Genomic DNA, 22,129 nt, shown 5'->3' with positions numbered 1-22,129 from the left:
GTTGGGGAACGGATTCACCAACCACAAACCTGTGCAGACAAGGTTTAGCTGAGGGACGCAGGGAACAAGAAACATGAATCGACAAGCATTAACAGACATGAACAGACCATAATAAATCAACTGATGAGCTAGGAAGTCGAATAATTATCAGCTGCCTGACCTTAGCATGACGTACATGCTGATTATCAGACCACGAGGTATTCATGTAACAATGTTGGGAATGCTCAAGGTCTGTCTTCGTTATCCAAAACAAATAATTTTATATCGATTTTTGTTATCCAGTTGGATATTCTCATAACATATAATGCAATTATCTCCTAACCCTCAAAGAGAAGTGTTCATTGCAGTGTTCCTGGAAGAGTGGGGTGCATTGCAGTTTTCTCCCAACCCTTGAAGACGGGTGTTTATCGCAGTGTTCTCCTAACACTCAGAGAGGGGTGTTAATTGCAGTATATTCCCATAAACCCTCGGAGAGGGGTGTTTATTGCAGTGTTCTCCTAATCTTATTTGCAGAATCTCCAAAGCGCTCGGCGTTTTTCATTTCCTGGAAAAACCGCATAAGGCTAAACATTTGTGTTGGCTGAAAAACTTGTAAAGCTTTTTCAAAGCTTAAAAATATTGTTTTATAATTGTGGTATTACCGAATTGATTCTCAGGGAAAAAGTGATCAGAAACAACACCAGATCCAACAACCACAATCAAATGAAACCGTAGAAAAAGATTAGTCAATGTAACTGATAGGTCTGCAGAAAACTATCAAGAGTCGCTGTTCTGGGACACTCCTATTTTCTCATGCATGTCCCAGTGAGAACTTCGATTAGCAGAATCTACCAACCTCCGTAGGCAACTGGCAAAATATTCATGCCGCTTTTATTTTTGTGATTTATGAAAATGAGGAAAAATATCAAATTTTCATGATGTTTAATTCTTTGGATTACGAAACGGTTTTTCCAACCTATAATTTTGCGTCTTATGTTTTTGTGAATATTTTTAAAGCAAATTCCCCAAAATTTGACGATGTGCAATAATACAGTAATACAGATGATCCCTTTATCATCATTACACACCGATTTCCATTCCACAGAATCTAACTTTTCTTGTCAGCAGTTGTTAGCCTTGCTTCAGTGTAGCAGTTGGTGTTATCCAAGCCATTATCAATGAACACCTTTCTTAACCTTCACGTCCATCCAAACATTTACGTCAAAAACTGATAAACTACGTGGCAAAAATGTGCAAAGTTTTTTGTTATGATATCTGAACAACTAAGTCTATAGAGGAAGATGAACCATCAGGGGTGGTTGCTGGGAACTCAAGAAAACAGCTCAGTTTTATTCAGTTCTCTGCTGCTGAAGTTAGTGTGGGTGAAGACTGCCGGACACAAAAACTGTGAAAAAGTAAGTTAGGTTCTTCACCACTAAGGCTGAATCCCAAATCTGCTGCTCATGTCAAATTCTGCGAAAATAAGAGTCTCTTTCGTATCATGACATGAATTTTCAGCCAAGCCTGGGGTCCCAAAAGCTTTTTGCGGCATTTTCCTAACACACTTAATCCTTCCTGACTATGCTTGTCCTTTGCAACAAGTAGAATGTCTGGCCTTCTTTGCTAATTGTAATGTTGCCCAGCTATGCTGAAATCCTTGGCTGAAATCACTCTCGGCCAAGGCTTGGTCTAATCGGACAAGGTTAATCTATTGTAAAATGCGCATCGCTGGGCTGCAGTGTCAAGATAAACCTCAGCGGATAATTTACTATTTTAATCCCTCCTCACTGACACTACAATAACTTTTACCATCAATGTGTCTCATCCAATCGATTTCATGACATAATCTGGATAAATCTCCACCATCTCTGCACGGAGAGTTTTTGATATTTTTCAATGCCCTCACAGTAAGGCACAATGAGGTGCAGTTTTAATATCAGATATAGTATTTGTATATCTGCCTACGAAAGGGCAATGTTGAAAATTAAGGAACAGGACAGGCCTTTAAAAATGAGCAAATCCAAAAAATTGCTCAGACATACAAAACTGATGCTTACCGTTTTTTACGTTTGAATGAATTTCTCAATCGAGTGAAGACCGAGCCGTCCTCCAGCTGACAAGGTGTTTCAATCGACATAGTGCAAGAATGTTGCAATCAGCAGAAAGTTTACAACTATGTGAGTACTTATCTCATTCGGAATCTTTAAAGTAAAGAGGTGTTCTCAGAAATTTCAAATTGTCTGATTAGGTATAATATCATGCCTTTCCACGTCATGAATCGAAACACAATATCACTTCACCAAAACTTCCTGAATTGCGAATCGAAAGCACCAAGAGTTTTACACGCAGCCAAAACTACGTTATTCATTGTCTACACTGTTGCAGCTGCGATGTATGGTTGAAAATGGGAGGGGGGCTGACGACCCAACACTTGAAAGCTACACCGTTCAAGTGGTCCTTGTGAAACTCGTGCAGCTGTGCATTGTTACACGGATAAGGTAAACAATGATCCGTGAACCACTATTATCGATGATTCAATGCTTTGCTCTGTACGGTAGCTATATCAAACATCCTAAAATATCGCTATTTTCCCAATTAAATCACATGTAAGTCCTAAAGAGTAAGAGTACACAGATGGGCATAACTGATGGCCCAACCAGCATCCTAATACTGTAACTCGTCTGCCAAATACTGTTAATTAAATCCCTGCATCACTAGCGTAATAAAACGTGATCACTGATAGCTCCAATCGATGTAATTATTCCCGAAGATCGCCGTCTTCCCGTTGCATAGTTACTCATCCTTGCATACCAGCGGAACACTTACAAATCGTTGTCATCGCAGACGGAGGGAGAGGAAGTCATTGTAATGCCGCGGAGGAACGCTCCGTTTGATACGACTTCTTCCGCAAATAAAATCCCGGTCTGAACACACTGGTGTCGAACATGATGAATGTAGTAAGCACAGCACAGTCTACCTGAGATGACCTCTGACCCCTTGGATACCTCTAACCCGGTTGCCGTCTGCTCTATTGGAACGTCTGCTCTTTGCTCACATTCATTCAGTTCAAGTTCACTTCAAGAACCCATTTGAAATTGGCCGGGTTTATGATATAAATTTGTACATGAATGTATGCAAGCTCATTGACATACTTATTTTGGAAATCAATCCTTGTTTAAAACAGCAGCAGGGAGAGTTCTTTCTACAGAGCACTTGATCGGTAGTTACATTAAGTTTTAGCCAGGGTATGAGGAGTTCGGATGCAAATTAGCCACCAAAATCCACTTCAGGACTTTTAGAGTAAAGGCTACTTTTCTGCTGTGGCTCCATTATGTTACTAAAAGCTAATATCTTTTTGAACGATTTTCTCTAGGATCTTGCAAGTTTTCCAACAAGGTTTGATATTCAGATTTGGGGTACTGTCTGCTCTATTCTACCATAATAATCAATTTGTTTTAGAAATAGCTTTTAGCTGCTTTTGCATCTAAAATGTGTACATTTTCTGATTCATCCCACAATGGTCCTTTTTACAGAAATTCTGTCACTGTAAGTGCTGCTCCAAAAAAAACTCCAGCTATTCCATCTTTTTATCAGGTTCGTTTTATACAGGGGTAGGAATTATTCTCACATTGCAAATGCAAGTATTTTATTGAGATGGAAAGGGGATCCCGACTTTCTGTTGGAGAAAGGGGCATCCCACTTCCCAACAGGCAATTTTCTTCGCAACATTTGTCAACAAAAGAAACCAATGTCAATTACAGATGGTTGACATGTACATGTTTTTGATTGGCATATTTTCCCAGACTGCAAAGCTCCCGGAGACTGTCTGGCGTGAATCAATAGCCAAGGGACACGTCCGAAGGTCATAGAGACCCGGCGTCGGTGGGGTTGGTGGGGTCAGATTATACGATGGGAATCCATAACGAAGGCTTGAGGACAATGGCCGAAGGCTTGAGGACAGTGGCCGGCAGTTTTGGTTGACAAAATAGTTGATGGCATCTGTATCTGATACGAGTCAGGAGATACTCCACAAACACAAGCAGCCACCTAATTGAATGACTATGGCTGTGACACTGTATTTCACTTTTTGGTTCTGGACAGAAGGGGTAAGTTTGGTAGTTTGGTAACACTGAGCCATGAATTAGGATCTGTGCCTGCATTTACTCTTTCAGCACCACTACTCACCAGACCCGTTATGTCGATATATGATGTCAGCAGGATGCTCGAAACTAAAAGTTTGCATCAGCAACAACCCTATGTAATAAACAATATACGACTGGTGAACATGGAGGTCAAGTATTTGATCATTAATCATGGCTACTGGACATTATCTCATTAATTCTCAGTGCAATTAGCATGTCTAATCGACCTCTTGGGACATAAGGACACTTAATCGCTGTTTCCAGCATTAGCATAATCGCTGCCAGGGTGCGATTTTTCCCACTGAAAGGAAAAGTAATTGGGGGTTATGACATTTGGTATCATTATTTTGCCCAGCTCTGATAATAAAATTAATTCATTTCACATAGTCCTGGCTGCCAGGCTTGCAGTAATACAGAATACGAGGGGGAGTTGGCCGGGATTTTTGGGAAAGAACCCATATTTTAGTAAGATTTGGGAAAAGTTGGAGGGGCAAAAAAATGGGGATCGGGATTGCCGCAAATATACGCCTGTTGGGACTTTCAAAGGAGCCTTTTTCTAATGGACCAGGTACCCCCTTTCCACCTGTAATATCATGAGAAGTGCAGTCCAAATCACAACTGACATCCATCCTGCTTCGCGTCCAAAGTTGTGGCAATGGCATCGACACACTTGAGATACTAGGACATCGTACATATCAATATTTTCTAATAGTTCCAGCTGTGAACATTTCCTGTTTACAGCTGGCCAACTCTTAACACATGCATCAGTCCTCGTTCACAGTGAATGCCAAGGACGTCTCCTTGAACTTCCATCCTTGACCAGGCAAGGCCAAGCAAGGCCAGGTGTCCCATGTGGTTGGTCGAGGACATCTACACATCTGCATAATTTCATCATTCATGAGGTAATAAAAATTTTCCAAGGGGTCGTCCAAGTTTGTTGTTGTTATGGATAGAAATCACAGCTTTGCAGGCCAAGATTCCATCAATTTCAACACCCCATGCAAATCCGGAGGGGGTGATCGATTACTTAGTACATCCTCCCACCGCCCCCAACACGCCAAATATTACCCACTTTACAGCAAAGACTTTTGGGAAAACACGAAAATACCTGGTAGTTTGGAATCCTGACTCTAAAAAGCTGAGCTCAGCATGTTCTGTCAGAGTTTGGACCGATTCCATAAAGATTACTGAGATCATAATTTAGTTGTAAACAACATGCCGAAAACATTTCAGAACAAAAAAATATGATAACGAGGTTTCAGGTTACCTAATATCTCAACATGAGAAAGTCTAGTGAAACTAAGACCACCAGCTCATCCTCCATAGACTACTGTGGCAGTCCATTTCGTCATCCTATTCATACTGTTTCACAGTCTGCAACAGATGGTGGTAACTGAAATGGCTGGATAATAAACCAATGGAAGTCAGCTGTAACGAAACTGTAAGGGTATTTTCTGTCACCGTCTGAGTGGCAGTGGTTAGGGTGAAGGACTGAGGCCAGTCATCTGCGTTCAGAGTGTAGTCCTTCAAGGCCTGAGCATTCCACCCAATACAAACCCCTTGAAGTTCCCAGGCACGGATTCAGAGAAAGATAGGGTGTTGTGTCGCTTCACATTCAACATCCCTTTTCAATTTCAAAGTTTTTTTGCGCATATGACACACTGTTGTATGTAAGAGGAGCTCTGATTAGTTGGCTTCCTGCTGAATTTCATTGTGGTTGTCAGGCTTCAGAAAAGTACAAACCCCGGGAAAACTAACGACTTGCTGCAGTGGTTTAGGGCGAGGCGTGAGGTCCCCATTACTGTGTAGGCGTGGATCCTTCTTCATGAAAATCTCTCAATTTGCCCAGGAAACTTTGGAACACATCAGAAATTTTAATGAGAAATGCATTGCATGCTTTTTTTCTGGCTTCTCGCAGGATCCGCCCCTGATCGACTAGCTGTGTAATACTACAGTTGGCAGGTAGAGCAAGAAGTTGTTCCTCTTCTGAGTTGTACAACAGGTTGCCAGACGTCTGAGGAAAAACATTCGCGAAAAACCTTCTCGCCCGGAGTGATGGAAGTTCTCACCAGAAGCTTGGCTGGGATATTCTTGTGTTTACAAAGTGTTAAGATACCTGAATCATATTCCATTTCCTTCATGATAATTAGTCTTAATGCTGTCTTGATGAACTGAACATATTTACAGTTGTTCAAGCATTATTGTTAAGCTGGTTGAGCGATCGCTCAAGCGGTCAGCAGTTCCCTTTCCATTTACGAAAGGCTTACCCATCTAACGCCTGCAAACGAGCAAGTTTTGACAGATGTACAAATACTACAAATACCAAGTTTCAGCAAATTTGCATGCAAGATACGGCATTGTGTAAAAATGCATTTTTATTTTTCTCACCCACAAGTAAATACGAACAACCTACCCCCACGAAAACACTTGAGCAGGATTTTTGCGATGGCAGAAATATCTCACTGTCGGTTTGTTTCTGCGATCTCAAAAAACCTGTCTTTTGAGTGATTGACAGCTCAAACTTGAACTAAGATTTAAATTTAAATGTGACTGCTGGATGTGCAGGGATCTATACGTCTCTGTACAAAAAATAGAAGTCAGAATCGCTCCGATGTCTCAAGTGTTAAAAGTACCTACCACAGACAGCTGAGAGCTAAATAGCAGGATCAGCAGAACAGTTGAGGAATCCAAGCAAACTGATTGACGAACTATGATTGGCAGACTTGGTACAGGGTTGTACCTCTGCCGCTCTGTCTATTGGAGTTATAGATGATTTGATTACCTTAACTTGAACCTGGATACTTGATGCGAAGATTTGTTATTGTTTTTTGCCACTTACCTCAAATAGAAAATAAAATGGAGACTGATGAGAAATGTGTTGAAGTGATTGGTGAGAATGACAGCAGTCAAAATTTGTTTAAGTGATGGGTAAGACTGGCTGCAGTCAAAATGTGTTAAAGCAAAGGGTATGACTGGCAGCAGTTAAATGTGTTTAAGTGACGGGGAACGTTATCAACACAAGGCACAATTTGTTGGTGATATCAGCTGGGTCAATGTCATGAACTGATGCCTAAAACAGATCCTCAAATGATGTCACTGCATGTCCTTTTAAGCCTGCCAAAGTTGAGACTAATTGGTTACTGGGAAATCCCCTTCCTCTTTTCAAACTTAAGCCGATATGTTTTTAAACCATTTGTTAATTGGTGTAACTCTCATTAGTCTCAACTTTTCTTTCACCTTTTTCAGTTAATTACAAGACTATTTTTAGTGTACTCAGAACAATTTTGAGAATATTTTCAAAACTCTATCATGAAACATCAGTTGCTATACTCTCTGGATCAAGAATGACTGCCGAGGCCGTGGACTACCAAATTACCTTGTCAAATTTGTACCCTCAGGTTTCGCAGCCAGCCTAGCAACACCATACAATGAATGACACATAAAAGGTTTTTCAAGCCGAATTCTCAATCCATTTAAAGAACTTTGGGATCAGAACAATATCAGAAATGGACTTGTCTCAGCAGTATACATCAAGTACAAGGCGGGGCTTTGAATGAAAGTGTTGATGCTATTCAATTTCAAAAGTGTATGATGTTTATTTTTACACCCAGTGCCTCATCATCCATATGATAACTGGCAGAGATGCAAGAATGCTGCAAGAGAAAATACCAAAACATGATTTCTTGGAAGTACTTGTCATAGCAGACACCATACATGATGGAGTATCTGAAGAGTTTTTTGTCGAGATTCGCAATAAACACCCTGACCGACAATTCATATTTGCAGTCAATAAACGGTCAAAAACAAGGAGATAAAGTTCTGTGTATCAACCAAGAAATGAAAACATTATGGTATAACACATAATTCAAAGAAACTTCTTTGCACTATATGCTTTTTATAATTGCTGAATAGTATAGGCAACTTCATTACAAACACTTGATAGAAATGTGTCTTCGTGAGACAATGATAAGTTTTAAACTATTCTGGTCTTAAAGGCCATGTCCATTGGTAACTGTTTTGCATAGAGATAGTTTACAAGCAACAGCATAGGTGGCACCAGTGATACATACCTGTCCCAGGCATGTAAGGTTAAAACAACCTCACAAAGTCGTGAAGATGTACTTTTCAAGAGATCACCAGGGCTCAAACCACGGCCCATCATTTCCACTTTTAATACCCCATGAATACCTGGACTAGGTTACCTCACCAGGTCATAAAATAAATGAGAATTTGATCGGAGACAAAATCCTAATGATGCTTATTGGAGATCAATCAGGATACAGTCCAGATAGCTGACGATGAACTTTATTCAATGCATAATTTTGTGGTTGAAATTGTGTTTTTATGGCATAAACCTTGTTGGCACAGCTTTCGTCCTTGCAAGCAACGTCATGTGTATTGACTTTCCCTGGTTCAAACCGTGCTCATCAGACTTATCAAAGGGAAGAAGGGCAGTAGAAGTGCCTTCGTGTTATGTCTGCTTGATGCCTTATCATCATGAAGTAAGTAAGTATCATTGAGGCATAGAGAGGCACCTGTGAGGAGAGTCCTGAACTAGGTTCGTCCACAGACTGTTAGTATGCACAAAACAACAACGTTCTCTCTTCCTATCAATGCAATTGATAAGATGAATAGAACAGCATAAGCTGAGGCCATAGACTGCAGAAATACTTCTTCACGGCAAAATGTTTTCGGTGGTTAAACACATCAACCAATAACCTTTCACGATCGCGTGAACTAGGTTTTACAACCATCGATTTTGTGTCGCAGTGATTCCCAATCACAGGAGATGAGCCGAGAACAAATTATCGATCGCGTCACTCCGGCTCGACTCGCAACTAGCCGAGATAACGTCCAAGTTGACTAGACATTAAAGGACATTCACAACTCACAAAAAGATTATTGAGTCCAAATGAAATATACATTTTTCACGTCACGTAACTTGCAAAAAAAATGTTTATCTTTTTGGCGACACGTTTTTCAATTATGAACTTTAAAGGAGTATAAAGTATGTCGTTCGTAATTACAGGTGGTCCAGGAAAATTGAAATGCAGTTTTACACTCTGTAGTGCAGTTATTATGCATACGAATTTGCTAAAACTTGGTGTCTATAGTAGTTATAACATTACTTGCAACAAAAAAGTTAATAATCGCAAAAGGTTGAGGGTTAAAGCATCCGATCATGACAACATGTTGTTCAATATTCTGGTGCATTTCACATCGTTATTTTCTATTACCTAAAAGATTGATCACACTGAACAAATAGTCATGAGTAAAACCAATACCTGATGATGGTCATAGTAAATCATGATCATCACATCAAGTCATAACCGCCCACTCACGATCACTCCTTGAAAATTAGTGCTCGCTTGATCAACTATCAACAGCGACGTTGTCCTCGCTGGCAAACACAATCATAGGAGTTGCTGAGTGTTTTCGTCCCATTTCTCACCCAAATGATTTATTTGGCATAAACAGCAACAAAACACTTCTCCTATTCCCACACCAGCAATTTTCAAAAAGACTGAAAGTTTTGGATTTATAGTCCATGATATCGTCCAGCTTCACACTTTAGCCGTAGTCTTGAAACCTTTCAAGAGACTACAGATGAGTTACTCACAGCGTTACAGCCTGAACATTTCTGACCGCTACCCATTGACACCTGGGTGGAGTAAGGCAAGTTGCACAAAGAGACCTGCCGAGCATCTCACTCGATTGTGGGGTTTGAACTAGGGACCTCTGACTGCTAGTCATGAGTCTGAGCCACTAGACCACAGTGGGTCCTTACTTTCTCCCGGGGAAAATCTGGGTGGTTTGCCAAAACGAACCACGACATACCAAAATGACAGATAGATGATAAGCACTGGACTCTACAAAATACCAAAGACATAATCTGCCTTGCGGAAAACTGATCACTAATGATTTAGCACAGTCCAAAGGCTTGTCATACTGCTGAATGCAAGCTGCTGATGAATCTGTGAATCTGCTTGCTTTTCAGTTCCCGATCTTGAACCGGATGTTTGAAAAGCCTGTCCCACGAAACTTGGACCTGTCACTCTTTTGCACCCTTAAAACAAATGTTGCAGTTACAAGATTTTTAAGTGATTAATTTTCAGGGAATTTAAGTGATCTTGATTAGGTTTCAGTCACTGCTGCTGCTCGTCCCACAAACAATAATCTAATTGATGCCGTCAAATTATGTCCGTTTGATTTTCTTTATATTCTGAAGAGGTTCGGTTACCATGGCGTGGGTGAGGTAATCTGATTCTGTGCCTGCTAAAGTACATTTTCCAGGAAGTGGCCGCACCTCAGTGACGTGTGAGATGTCACAATAATTTTCATAATCAGTGCACAACGATATTTCCCCCAATATTCTTACATGATTACTTAAAGGTCAAGTCCCTTGTGGGCGCATTTTTATTTGAACTGTCTTCTGCCCAAATAGTCAACAATCACATGCCCACTTTACCGAGAGCATTGATATGAAAATTAGAAGGAGGGAAGTGCCGTTTCATGACATCATCGAGTCTCAACACATTTTCCATTACAATACTGATATCCTGTGACCGATGTGTTTTAGAATTTGCATCAATCATTCCCTGTTGATCCCTGTTCTAGTGAAGAGCCTGATGCAATAAATTGATAATTGCGCAAATGATGATTGAAGACACTTGTGCCGTGGTCACACTGGGGTTTTAACACGAATTGAATTCGAATTAAAACGTTGATACGTATTGGGGCGTCACACTCAATTCGGTTCATACCGATCTCAATCCGCTTTAACCAACACGGTTCTTAAACCGAATTGAATGCGAATCAGCTAATCCGAATCAACGAAACCGTATTGAGATTTCAAGTGTGACGCGCTTGATACGAATTAATAATTTCGATCGCACTGTGCATGCGCCCGGCGCACTTCCTCTTCCGTTAATTCTCCGCGCCAAACTTCTATCAATTCAATTGATTGTGCTAGTCTTGTGGGATGTGCTGAAGTGAATGCCTGGTAAATGGTAGAGTTATGATCTGCCAAACACAATATGAAGATGTTTTTAGAATAATTTTTTCATGCAATTTTGAATAGATTTATTTTTGTACGGAGTAAAGTTGATCTTATCAGAGGTTTGATTGTTTGTTACGCCACAGAGACCAAAGATTGAATGGTGAATGGCCTAGGAATGTATGCTGAATGAAACTGTTCTTGTATTTTTTTATGTATGTATGTACATGTACTAGAATTTGCTTCTTGCAGGATCTGCAGATTTAAATTGAATGCTTGATGTTAGTATACGCATTGAGTGTAGCGCGTTTTAAACCGATTTGAATGCGTATTCGGGTCAGTGTGACGCGACCGTTCTGAAACTGGATTAACCAATTCGTATTCCGGAGAGCGCTCTACGGAATTCGGTTTCAATTCGCATCCAGTGTGAACACACCATAATAAATCTTGTTTTAAACATTAAGAGTGTTTGCCTTATTTTTCATGGATGCAGACCAGAACCATTGTAAAGTGTCTTGTATGGCAATTGCGATCCCCAATAAGGTTTTTGATAATTTGTTGGTGATACTTGATAGTTAAAAGCAATCAATGGTCATTGGTATGTTGAACATCTACAACAAAATTGACCCCAAAATCAGGGCTGAACCAGCTATCCTATAATCGCTAGTTTGCGTGGGGCTAAACCTGTTTGAATAGTCCAATGTATATCAGACTCGCCTCCTCACGCCCAATGAAAAAAGCTTCTTAGTTGATATCATTTCTCAGACTTGCATGAGAATGATTTTGAAGTTATTGTCGAGCTTGTGCTCGCCTATCTGCTGACACGCAATATCTTCATGGCAAATTTGAATTCTCACCATTTTATCTCGATATTGCTATACAACATCAACATGGCCGTCGCTATACAACCTGGCCGTTACCATGGTTACCGGGAAGAAAAGTGAAACAGAAATTATTGGCAAATGCAGGAGCGTAGGGTGGTTGTATCGTTTAGTGAATTGTGTGTTCCAGGCAAAATTATACACACAGCTATTACAGCAAATTTCTCATGAAAGGCATAATGGAGATTTGATGTTTTCTTGAGGCAGCCCAGTATCTGGTACTGCATCGAGCAAGGTCTGCAAAAAGCTATTTTCCTTCTTATAAACACACTCTTGCTCTACCACTTGCTCTTGTTGGCATTTCTTTTGTGCAACTACTGCTGGGCACAAATTGGGAACACTGGTCGAGGAACTGTCAGAGTTGCAACCCTCAAGTAACACCCTAGTGTTCCCAGCAAAATAGTACAGAACAAAAACAGTTTTTTTCATACATCATAAAAAGTACACAAACATTCTACCAGAGAATATGCTCAGTAGATAAAGGGTTTTAAAGGAGAAGTGTCTCACGACAAATCTGGGTCGAGTTTCCTGTATAGAGGGTAGTTCTGTGACATAACAGAAATTGTGCACAAACATTCTACAAACTTGTTTATACACATTTTAGGATGTACATCAGTAGCACCCTCTGCACGGGAACTCTGTCACTATAATTAGTTCTAGCACGAATTGGAATTATTTCACCGCTCCCTTGAAGGGCTAACAATGTCCCATAGTAATGACTGAATAATGTGGGAATAATAATCAGAAATAAACAAGAAGGAAGAGACTGGATTACAGCGAACCCAAGGACTCGGAACATCTTGTGTCTGCAGTAACAATAGGGAGCTCAGCATCCCTAGGGTTGCCATGGTGACAAGATGCTGAAATTTCAGTGTAAATGATGCGACAGGTTTGAACTGCGATTATTTCATGCGAGGACAGCTTGGTCATGGTCAGGGTATTGACACATGTGACTGTAGCCTTTTTGACTGCATGATAATAGGCCTACTCTAGTTTCAACGACCTAAGACAATTCTATATTTTCAAGTTACAGGTTGGCCCAAAATTATGCACGTGGTCATTCAATGCCATTAGACATGTTTACTTGGATAATAGACACTGGTCTGGTGAGATCAACTTATCCGATGGTCATGAGGACATCATGTTCAGGCTAGGCATTTGTTTTGATTTCGTAGTAATAAATGAACCAGCCTTAAGCCTGCAGCACACTAGCCGCCAACTTTGGCAACAAGAAGCGTTCGGCTGACGCCAGAATTGGCGTCCAGTAGCGTCTTTTCTGCCACTTTAGGCTGCCAATTTGAAATCATGTGACATCAAGGCGCAAGCTGATTGGCCATAGCCTCGCCGCTGACGCCAAGTCAGGCGGCCATCCGTAGCACACCTGGCTTCTTCTTGCGTTCAAACGCGGCGACACGCGTCAAAAATCAAACATGTTAGATATTTGGCGTTTAGTTGTGGCAAGTGGCCGCAAGTCGTGTTCGCCGACGCCGTTCGTAGCAGACTAGGGATTTTTCAGGTGTTCAGGACTCTTGCGGCAAAAAACGCCTGTGAACGCCGAAGTTGGCGGCTAGTGTGCTGCGGGCTTTAGATTGGTGAAACTAGACCACAAACTGAACAAACTATGTTGAGAAGAACAAGCTAAGTGTGAAAAGAAGTTTTGCTCGCATTAGCCACAGTACAAAACGGAACAAAATTTCAGGCAAATGAACTAGCTATAAACAAATTTTCTCATTTTTTCAACAAAATTTGACTGGTTAAAGTTTTAACCTTGCAAAGGTTCTGGAAAATGTGTTATGTCCTTGTTACTCTGAACTTGCATGACTGAACACCATCTTCTCCATATTAGCCACAGCTTTGCTAAATGTTCCCAGATCAAAGAAGCGTCTACGAAATCACCGTCATTTGGCCAATAATCAATACGTGAAACTGGGAGTGGCTGCAGCATTCTGGGTATAAAGATTCGTAGCGAGTAATTCAAGATGGTTAACCCTATGAACCCTGAGTTTTTAGTACAAAATCCATTTCATATTTGACGCAATGAAATGTTTTTTTAACCTACCTGGTGATAGACCTCTGCTACTCCGGGGATACTCCACTACACTGTGCCAATCAGGCCACTGTCAATTTTTCAATTGATGGCCCCCGCCCACGCCATGGTGAATAAAATGTGTGACATCAATCACATCACTTTTTGTCTAAACACTTCCATTAACGAGACAAAGCATTAATGAAATTAATTCAGTCGTTTTGGTCCTCCCTATCTGTCACAACATAAGTAAATGATGGGTTTGGGGACATATTAGCACCAGACAAAACTAATGGTTTAACAGCCATACTAGGAAAAAGTGCTCATTTTGAAATAGAGGATAATGGCAATTTTTTTCACCATTTATTGACAATGATGTCCATCAGTAATCATCGTACTGATTACGTCAGTTATGACTTCCTCACAGCAACTGACCGAAACTATGACAGATCTTGTCAGGGTGAAAGGTGGAGTTGGTGAGAGCCACCGATAATGTAAAGTAGCCAGTTGTCTTATGAAGAGGGGGTGCCTCAGAAAAAGTGTTTTTGATGTCAATTTCTTAATTTTAGTCTATTTTGAAGAATGTTCTCAACTAACAGGCTGGGGATGGGGTGTAAAGTAACTTCCTCATACCTTATCTATTCTCAGTTGGATCCTAATCCTTTAAAGGGGTACACCATTCGTAGTTACTGGTTGCCCAAGAAAATAGAAATGCAGTTATACACAATGCCATAGTGCAGTTATTGTGCATACAAATTTGCTGAAACTTGGTATTCATAGTATTTATATATCTGTTTACACAACAGCAATGTTGAATTTATATTCAGTTTGTCTTTGCGCAATTTAAAACTCTTCAAATTCAATTACGAATTTCAAATTTTTAACGCCCGGCGTAGGCCTTTAAATGACTAAAAATAGACTCAACAATGGCGAATTCCTATCATGTTTTATGATCATGTTTCCCATTCGAGTAATATAGTCTGCTATCTAATTGGTTTATGCCTCTTTCGCCTATTCCTGTTTCGCCTATTCCTGTTTCGCCTACAAAATTCCTGTTTCGCCTATTCCTGTTTCGCCTATTCCTGTTTCGCCTATTCCTGTTTCGCCTACTTTCCAGTACCCCTACAATAAATCGACTCTCCCACGGGGAACCTTAGGGATGCATGTCCATTTTATGGGGAAAATGTGAGGGGACAATTGGATGATGTTAACGATGTGATGACAATTTGACTAATCAAATGCCATCAACTTTGTTATGCCATGACCGTTTTGAAAGAGTCACCTTGAAAGCGGGGACAGTCCGGGACTTATTTGACCATAGGACCATAGGACCATACTGACACACAGTAAAAACTAATCGATTAAGTAGAGTAAAGCAGTCGTTTATTTTATGAAAACTGAATTCATGAGTTTTTGATAAAAATACATAATATTGTACATTCTCATAATTATTTGATCAAAATCAGCTGTAAAACCCATGTCATAATATACATGTAGGTACAGCACATATAAAGTCAAACAAGGTGGAAAATACATATCATGATATTATGTCAGACAAGGTAACTGATGGCATCGACGTAACTCATTATGTCCCTCTCTCCATTGACGTATTGTTCTTTGAGGCGTAACATGCGTTCGTCAATGCGTACATAATGTGGCTCTCCTCGGGTTTGGTCGGTCAGTAAGGGACGGTTCATATTCCTACGTCTGTGGGGAGGTTAGCAATACATTTGAATAGGCGAAACAGGAATAGGCGAAACAGGAATAGGCGAAACAGGAATAGGCGGAACAGGAATAGGCGAAACAGGAATACACCATCTAATTGCCCCTTGAGAGTCACCTAATTGCCCCCAGAGATTAGTTAACATCACACCTACACACCCAATGCTTATTAACAACAACACCCATGAATCAAGACCAATACTGGTGATGTCAAATCTATCATGATGTGAAGAGCACTGCCGCATTGATTGCACCATTACGGTGCTACAAATTGTGATTTTACAGCAAAGTCAGATAATGATGTAACGGGCGAATAATTAGGGAGTCGAAGATGTATGAATGAACATCGCCATGAATGGCAAGTGTTTGGAGAAATGACTGACGCAAGCAAGAGGGAAGGGAGAAGAAGAAAATGCTAGATAAATGCAAGACAGATAAAGATTATTATGACATGTGAAAAAGAACCAAACCCTGCAAGAAATCGATTTGATCATTCAACAGGTCACACAACCTACCGCTTTCTTCCACGTTTTCCCATTTTCAAACCGCAAGCAAATCGTATTTCTTTGTCTTTCATTTTCCGCCGTGAGAATTTCCATTTTTCGAACAACAATTTCCACAGCGCACTCATTTTGGCAACATTTGTCTATCCTTCGACAACGATGTAAAAGTGAGATGAAAGCGTTGAAAATCGCCACGACAAAATCACAAGAAGCAATGAAAACTGTTGATATCTCCTCACAAATGAATACCTGATGACGCAATTTCTCCGAAACACCAAAACAGAGGTTTGTCGATTTGTTTATGATGCACAAGGGACTTGTTCTGGTTTGACGTCTCCATTTGTGAGTTTGTCAAGCAGTCAGCGCCTAAATGCTCTCAGATGAAACGAGGACACAATCCAGAGATGCAAGAATCACTGGATATTGTCAGCAGACATGAATGCACAAGATGTCAACTTGGTAGGTATGTTTGCATAAATTATTAAAAACATGACTGTGCCCATATTGCACCTTGATCTTGATCACATGGTGGTAGATATCCACGCGAACGACAAGGCGACGAACGACAGTAGGTGTTGAATGATTGGCTAGACCGTCAGTGCTATCGAGAGTGCCGTGACAGGACTGAATGAGTGATGTCATCAGGTACCAATCTCAGTGAAGGCAATGTATAATATTCCATTCTCGACAAGTCTTGTGAAGCTGAATGACCTTACACTATGACTAGGTGAGGATTTAATTGATGATATCCATAATGCTTTCAAAATTCCAGAAACGCAGCCTCACCATGACATAAAAGCAATCTTAGCAAAGACAATACATGATATTCCAAGTTCTTTGCTCTGGATTAACTTCACAATAGATGAGCATGCTTTTCCGGTGAAGAATGCGTTTTAAAAGAATGGAATCAGTTGCATTGAATCCAAGTGTTGCTTCATATTATAAGCAAATCTAGAGCAAATTGAAATTGAAATTCAAGCAGCCAAGAATTTCTGTCCTGTCCTTGCATTGAAAGCAACTCTGTACTGGTCAAATGGCACAATACAAATGCAGAACTAGAAGGAGATAACATCAATCCAATATTACATCACTGAAAACATATTACCAATATTCCCTGGAGTCCTGCAGATTCCACGTAATGAACTACGGGAAATCAATATGGTAAAGACAGCGAAAGCAAAAAATAGAATGAAATGGCCAGGGCCATTGTGCTCACCTCATGTGGAGGAAAGATGGATAAAGAGCATGGTATTGTGTCATGTAGTGTTAGGTTTGATGTAGGTCCAAGCAATAACAATTTCCCCAAAATGGCCAATTTACAGTACATTCGACCTCTGTGACCTTGAAAAGTAGGTCAAATCAAAGAAGACCAGGGTGACACACTGAATGGTTGTTAGAATTAGATGTACCTATGATATAAAATTGGTGCCAATCGGGCAAGTCATTACTAGGAATAATGGCATTTTGAAGAATTTAGGATTTGGCCCTCTCCCTGGAGGCCAAACGGCAAATCAGATCGCACCAAACTTGGGTACCTGAGATCACCTGACCAAGGGGTACATGTGTACTTAATTTGTGATCAATAGTCATTGCAGTTAAGAAATGTGCCATAGTTACGGCCTGACGGCGAATTTACGCCATTTGACCTCTGTGACCTTGACAAGAAGGTCAAATTAAAAACCTGTGTGACATATACTGTATGGTGGTTAGATGTACCCATGATATCAAATTGGTGGCAATCGGGCAAGAAGTTAAGGAATAATCACATTTTTAAGGTTTTTGGATTTTGCCCCCTGGTGGTCAAGTGGTGAATCATATTGGACCAAACTTCGGTCCCTGAGATCACCTGACTAAGGGGTAAATGTGTACCAAATTTGGTATCAATAGTCATTGCAGTTTAGAAACGTGCCATCGTTACATCCTAACAGCCAATTTACACCATTTGACCTCTGTGACCTTGAAAAGGAGGTCAAATCAAAAACCCGGAGGATATATGATGCACCTTTGCCAGAAGTACCTACCATATTTTTTTCAAAATTTCCCGACTACTATTAAGGGAGATATTGCATATTTTCACTTTTAACGTTTGGCCCCCTGGTGGCCAAACCATGAAACGAATCGGACCGAAACTTAGTCTCCAAGGTGTCATTACATAAGGGTACATGTGTACCAAGTTTCAACTCAATAGCTCTAACAGTTACGAAACGTGCCCTGCTAACGGACGACGGACGACGACGGACGACGACGACGACGACGACGACGACGGACGACGGACGCCACGGTATGGGATAAGCTCACCTCTGCTAAGAGGTGAGCTAAAAACCAGACTTCCTCATTAAGAGTATCTTTTTTAACGAGCTTTAAGGTTGATATTCAAAGCGAACAATAATTTCCATGTGGAAAGAAGGTTGGATCAGTTACAAAGGTCCGGTTGACTATGATAAGTTTCATAACTTTTATAATGAAGAACAAAAAGGTTTTAGTTTTTCTAAACTTAGTTTTTTCTGTCAGTTCAGAGAGGCAATGGTCTACTCTGTATCTGGGTCATCTTAAAGCAGTTAGATTTCATTCAAAACGAATTGACTGCAAATTTTAAGGAAGGGAGTCTGTTCTTTGTTTTCCAGAGCATAGCCTCCCAAGTTTTAAAAGGGCATCCACGTCATTTTGAAGGGGTTCTTAATGCTTCAGGATTTCAAGTTCCAATGAAAATAGTGGTGCCTATGGTCACGAAAAGATCTGAAGTAAAGTGACCTGCCCCAAGTCACAGCAATTCATGACATGCAGTATGCAAATAAAAGAATATTTCAACTTTCCAACAACTCAAAGAGTGCATTTCTTCCCTGGAAATCAATTTATCGCATTATCAACAATATTATAGTCCCCACCCATAATTGAAACCGATCATTTTTAAAGTGATTACGCCTAAAACATTGAAATAAAGTTCTTTGAAAATGATAACTTGACTTCTGCCGCCAGCAAAAACATCACAACAAATCAACAAAGTGTCCAATTCATGAAATATTCTAATTGAAACTAAATATTAGTTATTTCTTCTTTATAAGTTTTGATTGAAGTAAATGCTGACACATCATTGCCCCAGGGTCCTATGCTGAACTGTTCTCAGTCATTTATTTTCATAGATGTAACCGAACAACTTGGCCTTGGAGAACAGATACTGTTTGAATTTCTAACTTTCACCTTTTCAATAATAACAATGTAATAACGATAAGCTTTATCTTCAAATTGGGCGGGACTGAAAAAGAAACATTTTACGTAGTTTCAGGATTTGCTTCAAAGACAAAGTCTGAAAAGGTACCGGTAAATAAGCGTGTTGTAACGATACATCTTAAATGACCTTTCCAAACCAAGTCAATGGGGTTACAGTACTTAAGTGTGGTGTTAAGATGCATCTGAAATGCACTCACCTATCTGCACCAAAGTCAATGCCGGGATACAACACTCACCTATCTATACTGTTTTCAATGATGATACAGTACTCATCTAAACCGAAGTCAATGGGGATACAGTACACAACCTATCTGAACCGAAGTCAATGGGGATACAGTACACAACCTATCTAAACCGAAGTCAATGGGGATACAGTAGACAACCTATCTAAACCGAAGTCAATGGGGATACAGTAGACAACCTATCTAAACCGAAGTCAATGGGGATACAGTACACAACCTATCTAAACCGAAGTCAATGGGGATACAGTACTCACCGATCTAAACCCGAGTCAATGGGGATACAGTCAAAAACTACTTCTTCAACTTCACCTCAATTCTTTCTCTTGGACGTAAATCCAACTTTTTTTTCCCGCAATCCTCCCCAAGAAAAATACCGGACTAGCACATGTTCCGGCACGTACCGAATTGGACTGCGAAGGAGGGACAACATTGACTAAGTTTATGTCAACCACCGAGACCTGATCAAAGAAGGATATCAAACAATGTTATGATTCATAAAACATAAGAGGCAATTAGCGTAGTCTAAGAATGGGCTTATATTACCTCTATTAAAGGAACAGTGCATCTGCGATAAATTTGAATGTAAATGTTTGTCAGTCAGCCAATAAGACTATGAGGGATAAAAGCATAACCCCTTTAACATAAAAATAACATATCCCCTGTAACATAAGGATATATCGGCATGCCATACCCTGCCAAGGTATCAGTCAGCCTACAAAGACCAGAGGAGAAGCAAATAAAGGAGGTTCATTACAAAGGGATCTTCTCGGAAAACAAACATCAATAGAAAACAGATCCCATAAACCGCACACCCAGCATCAGATTGCCGTAACCATGGCAACTGATGGGAAAAAGCCCTGGACAGGGTCGGGGTAAAGGAGACGAAGAAATGATTGATATTCGTGAGAGACGTACAGACACTGTGTAGCTGTGACCAAGTCACAGATGTACCAAATCAGAAATACCGCTTTCGTTTAGAAATAATTTATTCTGTCCATGGTTGGTGAGATCACATCGGTCTTCTCTCTGTTATACTGTAAATCATAATTTTTTGCGAGAGTCATATTTTTGTGATTTTGCCAATGTGCTGTTATATGCTAATTCAGAAAATAACATCACGGAGCAAGCAAAACCACTTAGCCTAACTAAACCAATTTCGATAAGGCAGGCATGGCTGAATTGCCGCCATATTCGTCAACTTTTAGCTACATTTCACAGTTTGAAGTCAAGGCATCAGAGGCATCAAGACTGATATCTCAGCAATTTTTGCCATAAGGCTTGTCACCGAAAATTCAGACAAATTCGTACCCCACACCAGCAGTCAATATCAACACCGAAATGATAAATCATAGAAAACGACATTAGACGCCGCATCATGGCAGTGAATGAACACGCCAGGCGACTGCCACAAAAAAATGTTGCCATAACATTTGATCGATTTGTACAATTTTCCAGTCGATAGCGAGCAAAATACTCAATCAATCATAGATTTGAGGAAAAATGTGCCATGGTGGAGAAATTGGAAGCAAACACTGATAAGACGTGGCACGCGGCGGTAAGAATTCGATGGTTTTATTGGTCTATGGTAATTTGATACGACGGCGCAGGAATACAGGATGGGGTATTTTTTGAGGAGCCTCATATCCTAGTGGTTAACACTGCTGGCTACAACGCAGGGCCTGCAGGTTCGATTTCGGGGAGAAGCCAGATTTGTATCTATGGATGAACCGGCGTGAGTTTGGAGTACCTAAGCCAGAGCAGGCTGAGCTGGCTTTGAATCTCACGACTGGGTCACCATGTAAAATCAGCAGATTTTTATGGTTCACTATAACTGGACAAGTGATCAGTTCAATACAAGATAGCTTTGTTGCCTAAAATTGCAAAGCGGACAGAGCGTTTTACAAATCAAGAGAAAGCAATCTGAACACACAACCTTTAGGTTATAAAAAGGAGCTTTCTCCCAACTACACCAGACAATCCGAAAATCCTTCAACTCATCAAGTCCACATCCAAGTCATCCAACAGCTATCTATTCATTTAGTACTACATCATCCGACACATCATCTTTTATGAATTTCATGATTTGGTCCGCAGCCCCGGGACCGCCGCACAAAGTCTGACAGCAGAGGACACGCGCCTTATTAATGGCCAGGGACTACGATGTACTTTTGGTCTTGTTTATTTGTTGTTAGTGGAGTAATAGTCATACTCATCTGGCAAACATGCATGGTCTATGCGAGCTTTTGACCACATATCTGGTAAATGACTACTGCTGATGGAATATCTTTCTTTGGCAGGGTAATGATATTCACTGGACTAAAACCTGAAATACAGTCCAAATCACAGTTGACATCCCTTAAATCATGTCAGAAGCACGTCAGTAGCGCATACATTGCACAAAACTGAGGT

The 22,129-nt window shown here is 40.4% G+C and overlaps 1 protein-coding gene across 6 annotated transcripts in view; it reads right to left on the bottom strand.

Moving 5' to 3' along the window:
* The window catches only part of LOC135487369 (ankyrin repeat and fibronectin type-III domain-containing protein 1-like), a 97,055-nt gene that overhangs the window by 47,303 nt on the left and 27,623 nt on the right, over positions 1-22,129 (bottom strand). Inside the window, exon 1 of one of the 6 annotated variants that reach the window (XM_064770991.1) lies at positions 16,263-16,798. The exons of 4 other annotated variants lie outside the window; for them this stretch is intronic. In XM_064770991.1, the coding sequence (XP_064627061.1) occupies positions 16,263-16,378 (116 nt within the window). In that variant the 5' untranslated portion in view covers positions 16,379-16,798. Of the gene's footprint in view, positions 1-2,036; positions 2,186-16,262; positions 16,799-22,129 lie in introns of those variants that run through there. One more of the 6 variants, XM_064771000.1, reaches the window with a different exon arrangement.

This window comes from Lineus longissimus, chromosome 1 (assembly GCF_910592395.1).
Source record: "Lineus longissimus chromosome 1, tnLinLong1.2, whole genome shotgun sequence".
In the NCBI taxonomy this organism is placed as follows: Eukaryota; Metazoa; Nemertea; class Pilidiophora; order Heteronemertea; family Lineidae; genus Lineus; species Lineus longissimus.
Note: the sequence above shows the minus strand (reverse complement) of the source record. Positions and strands in the feature narration are given on the sequence as shown.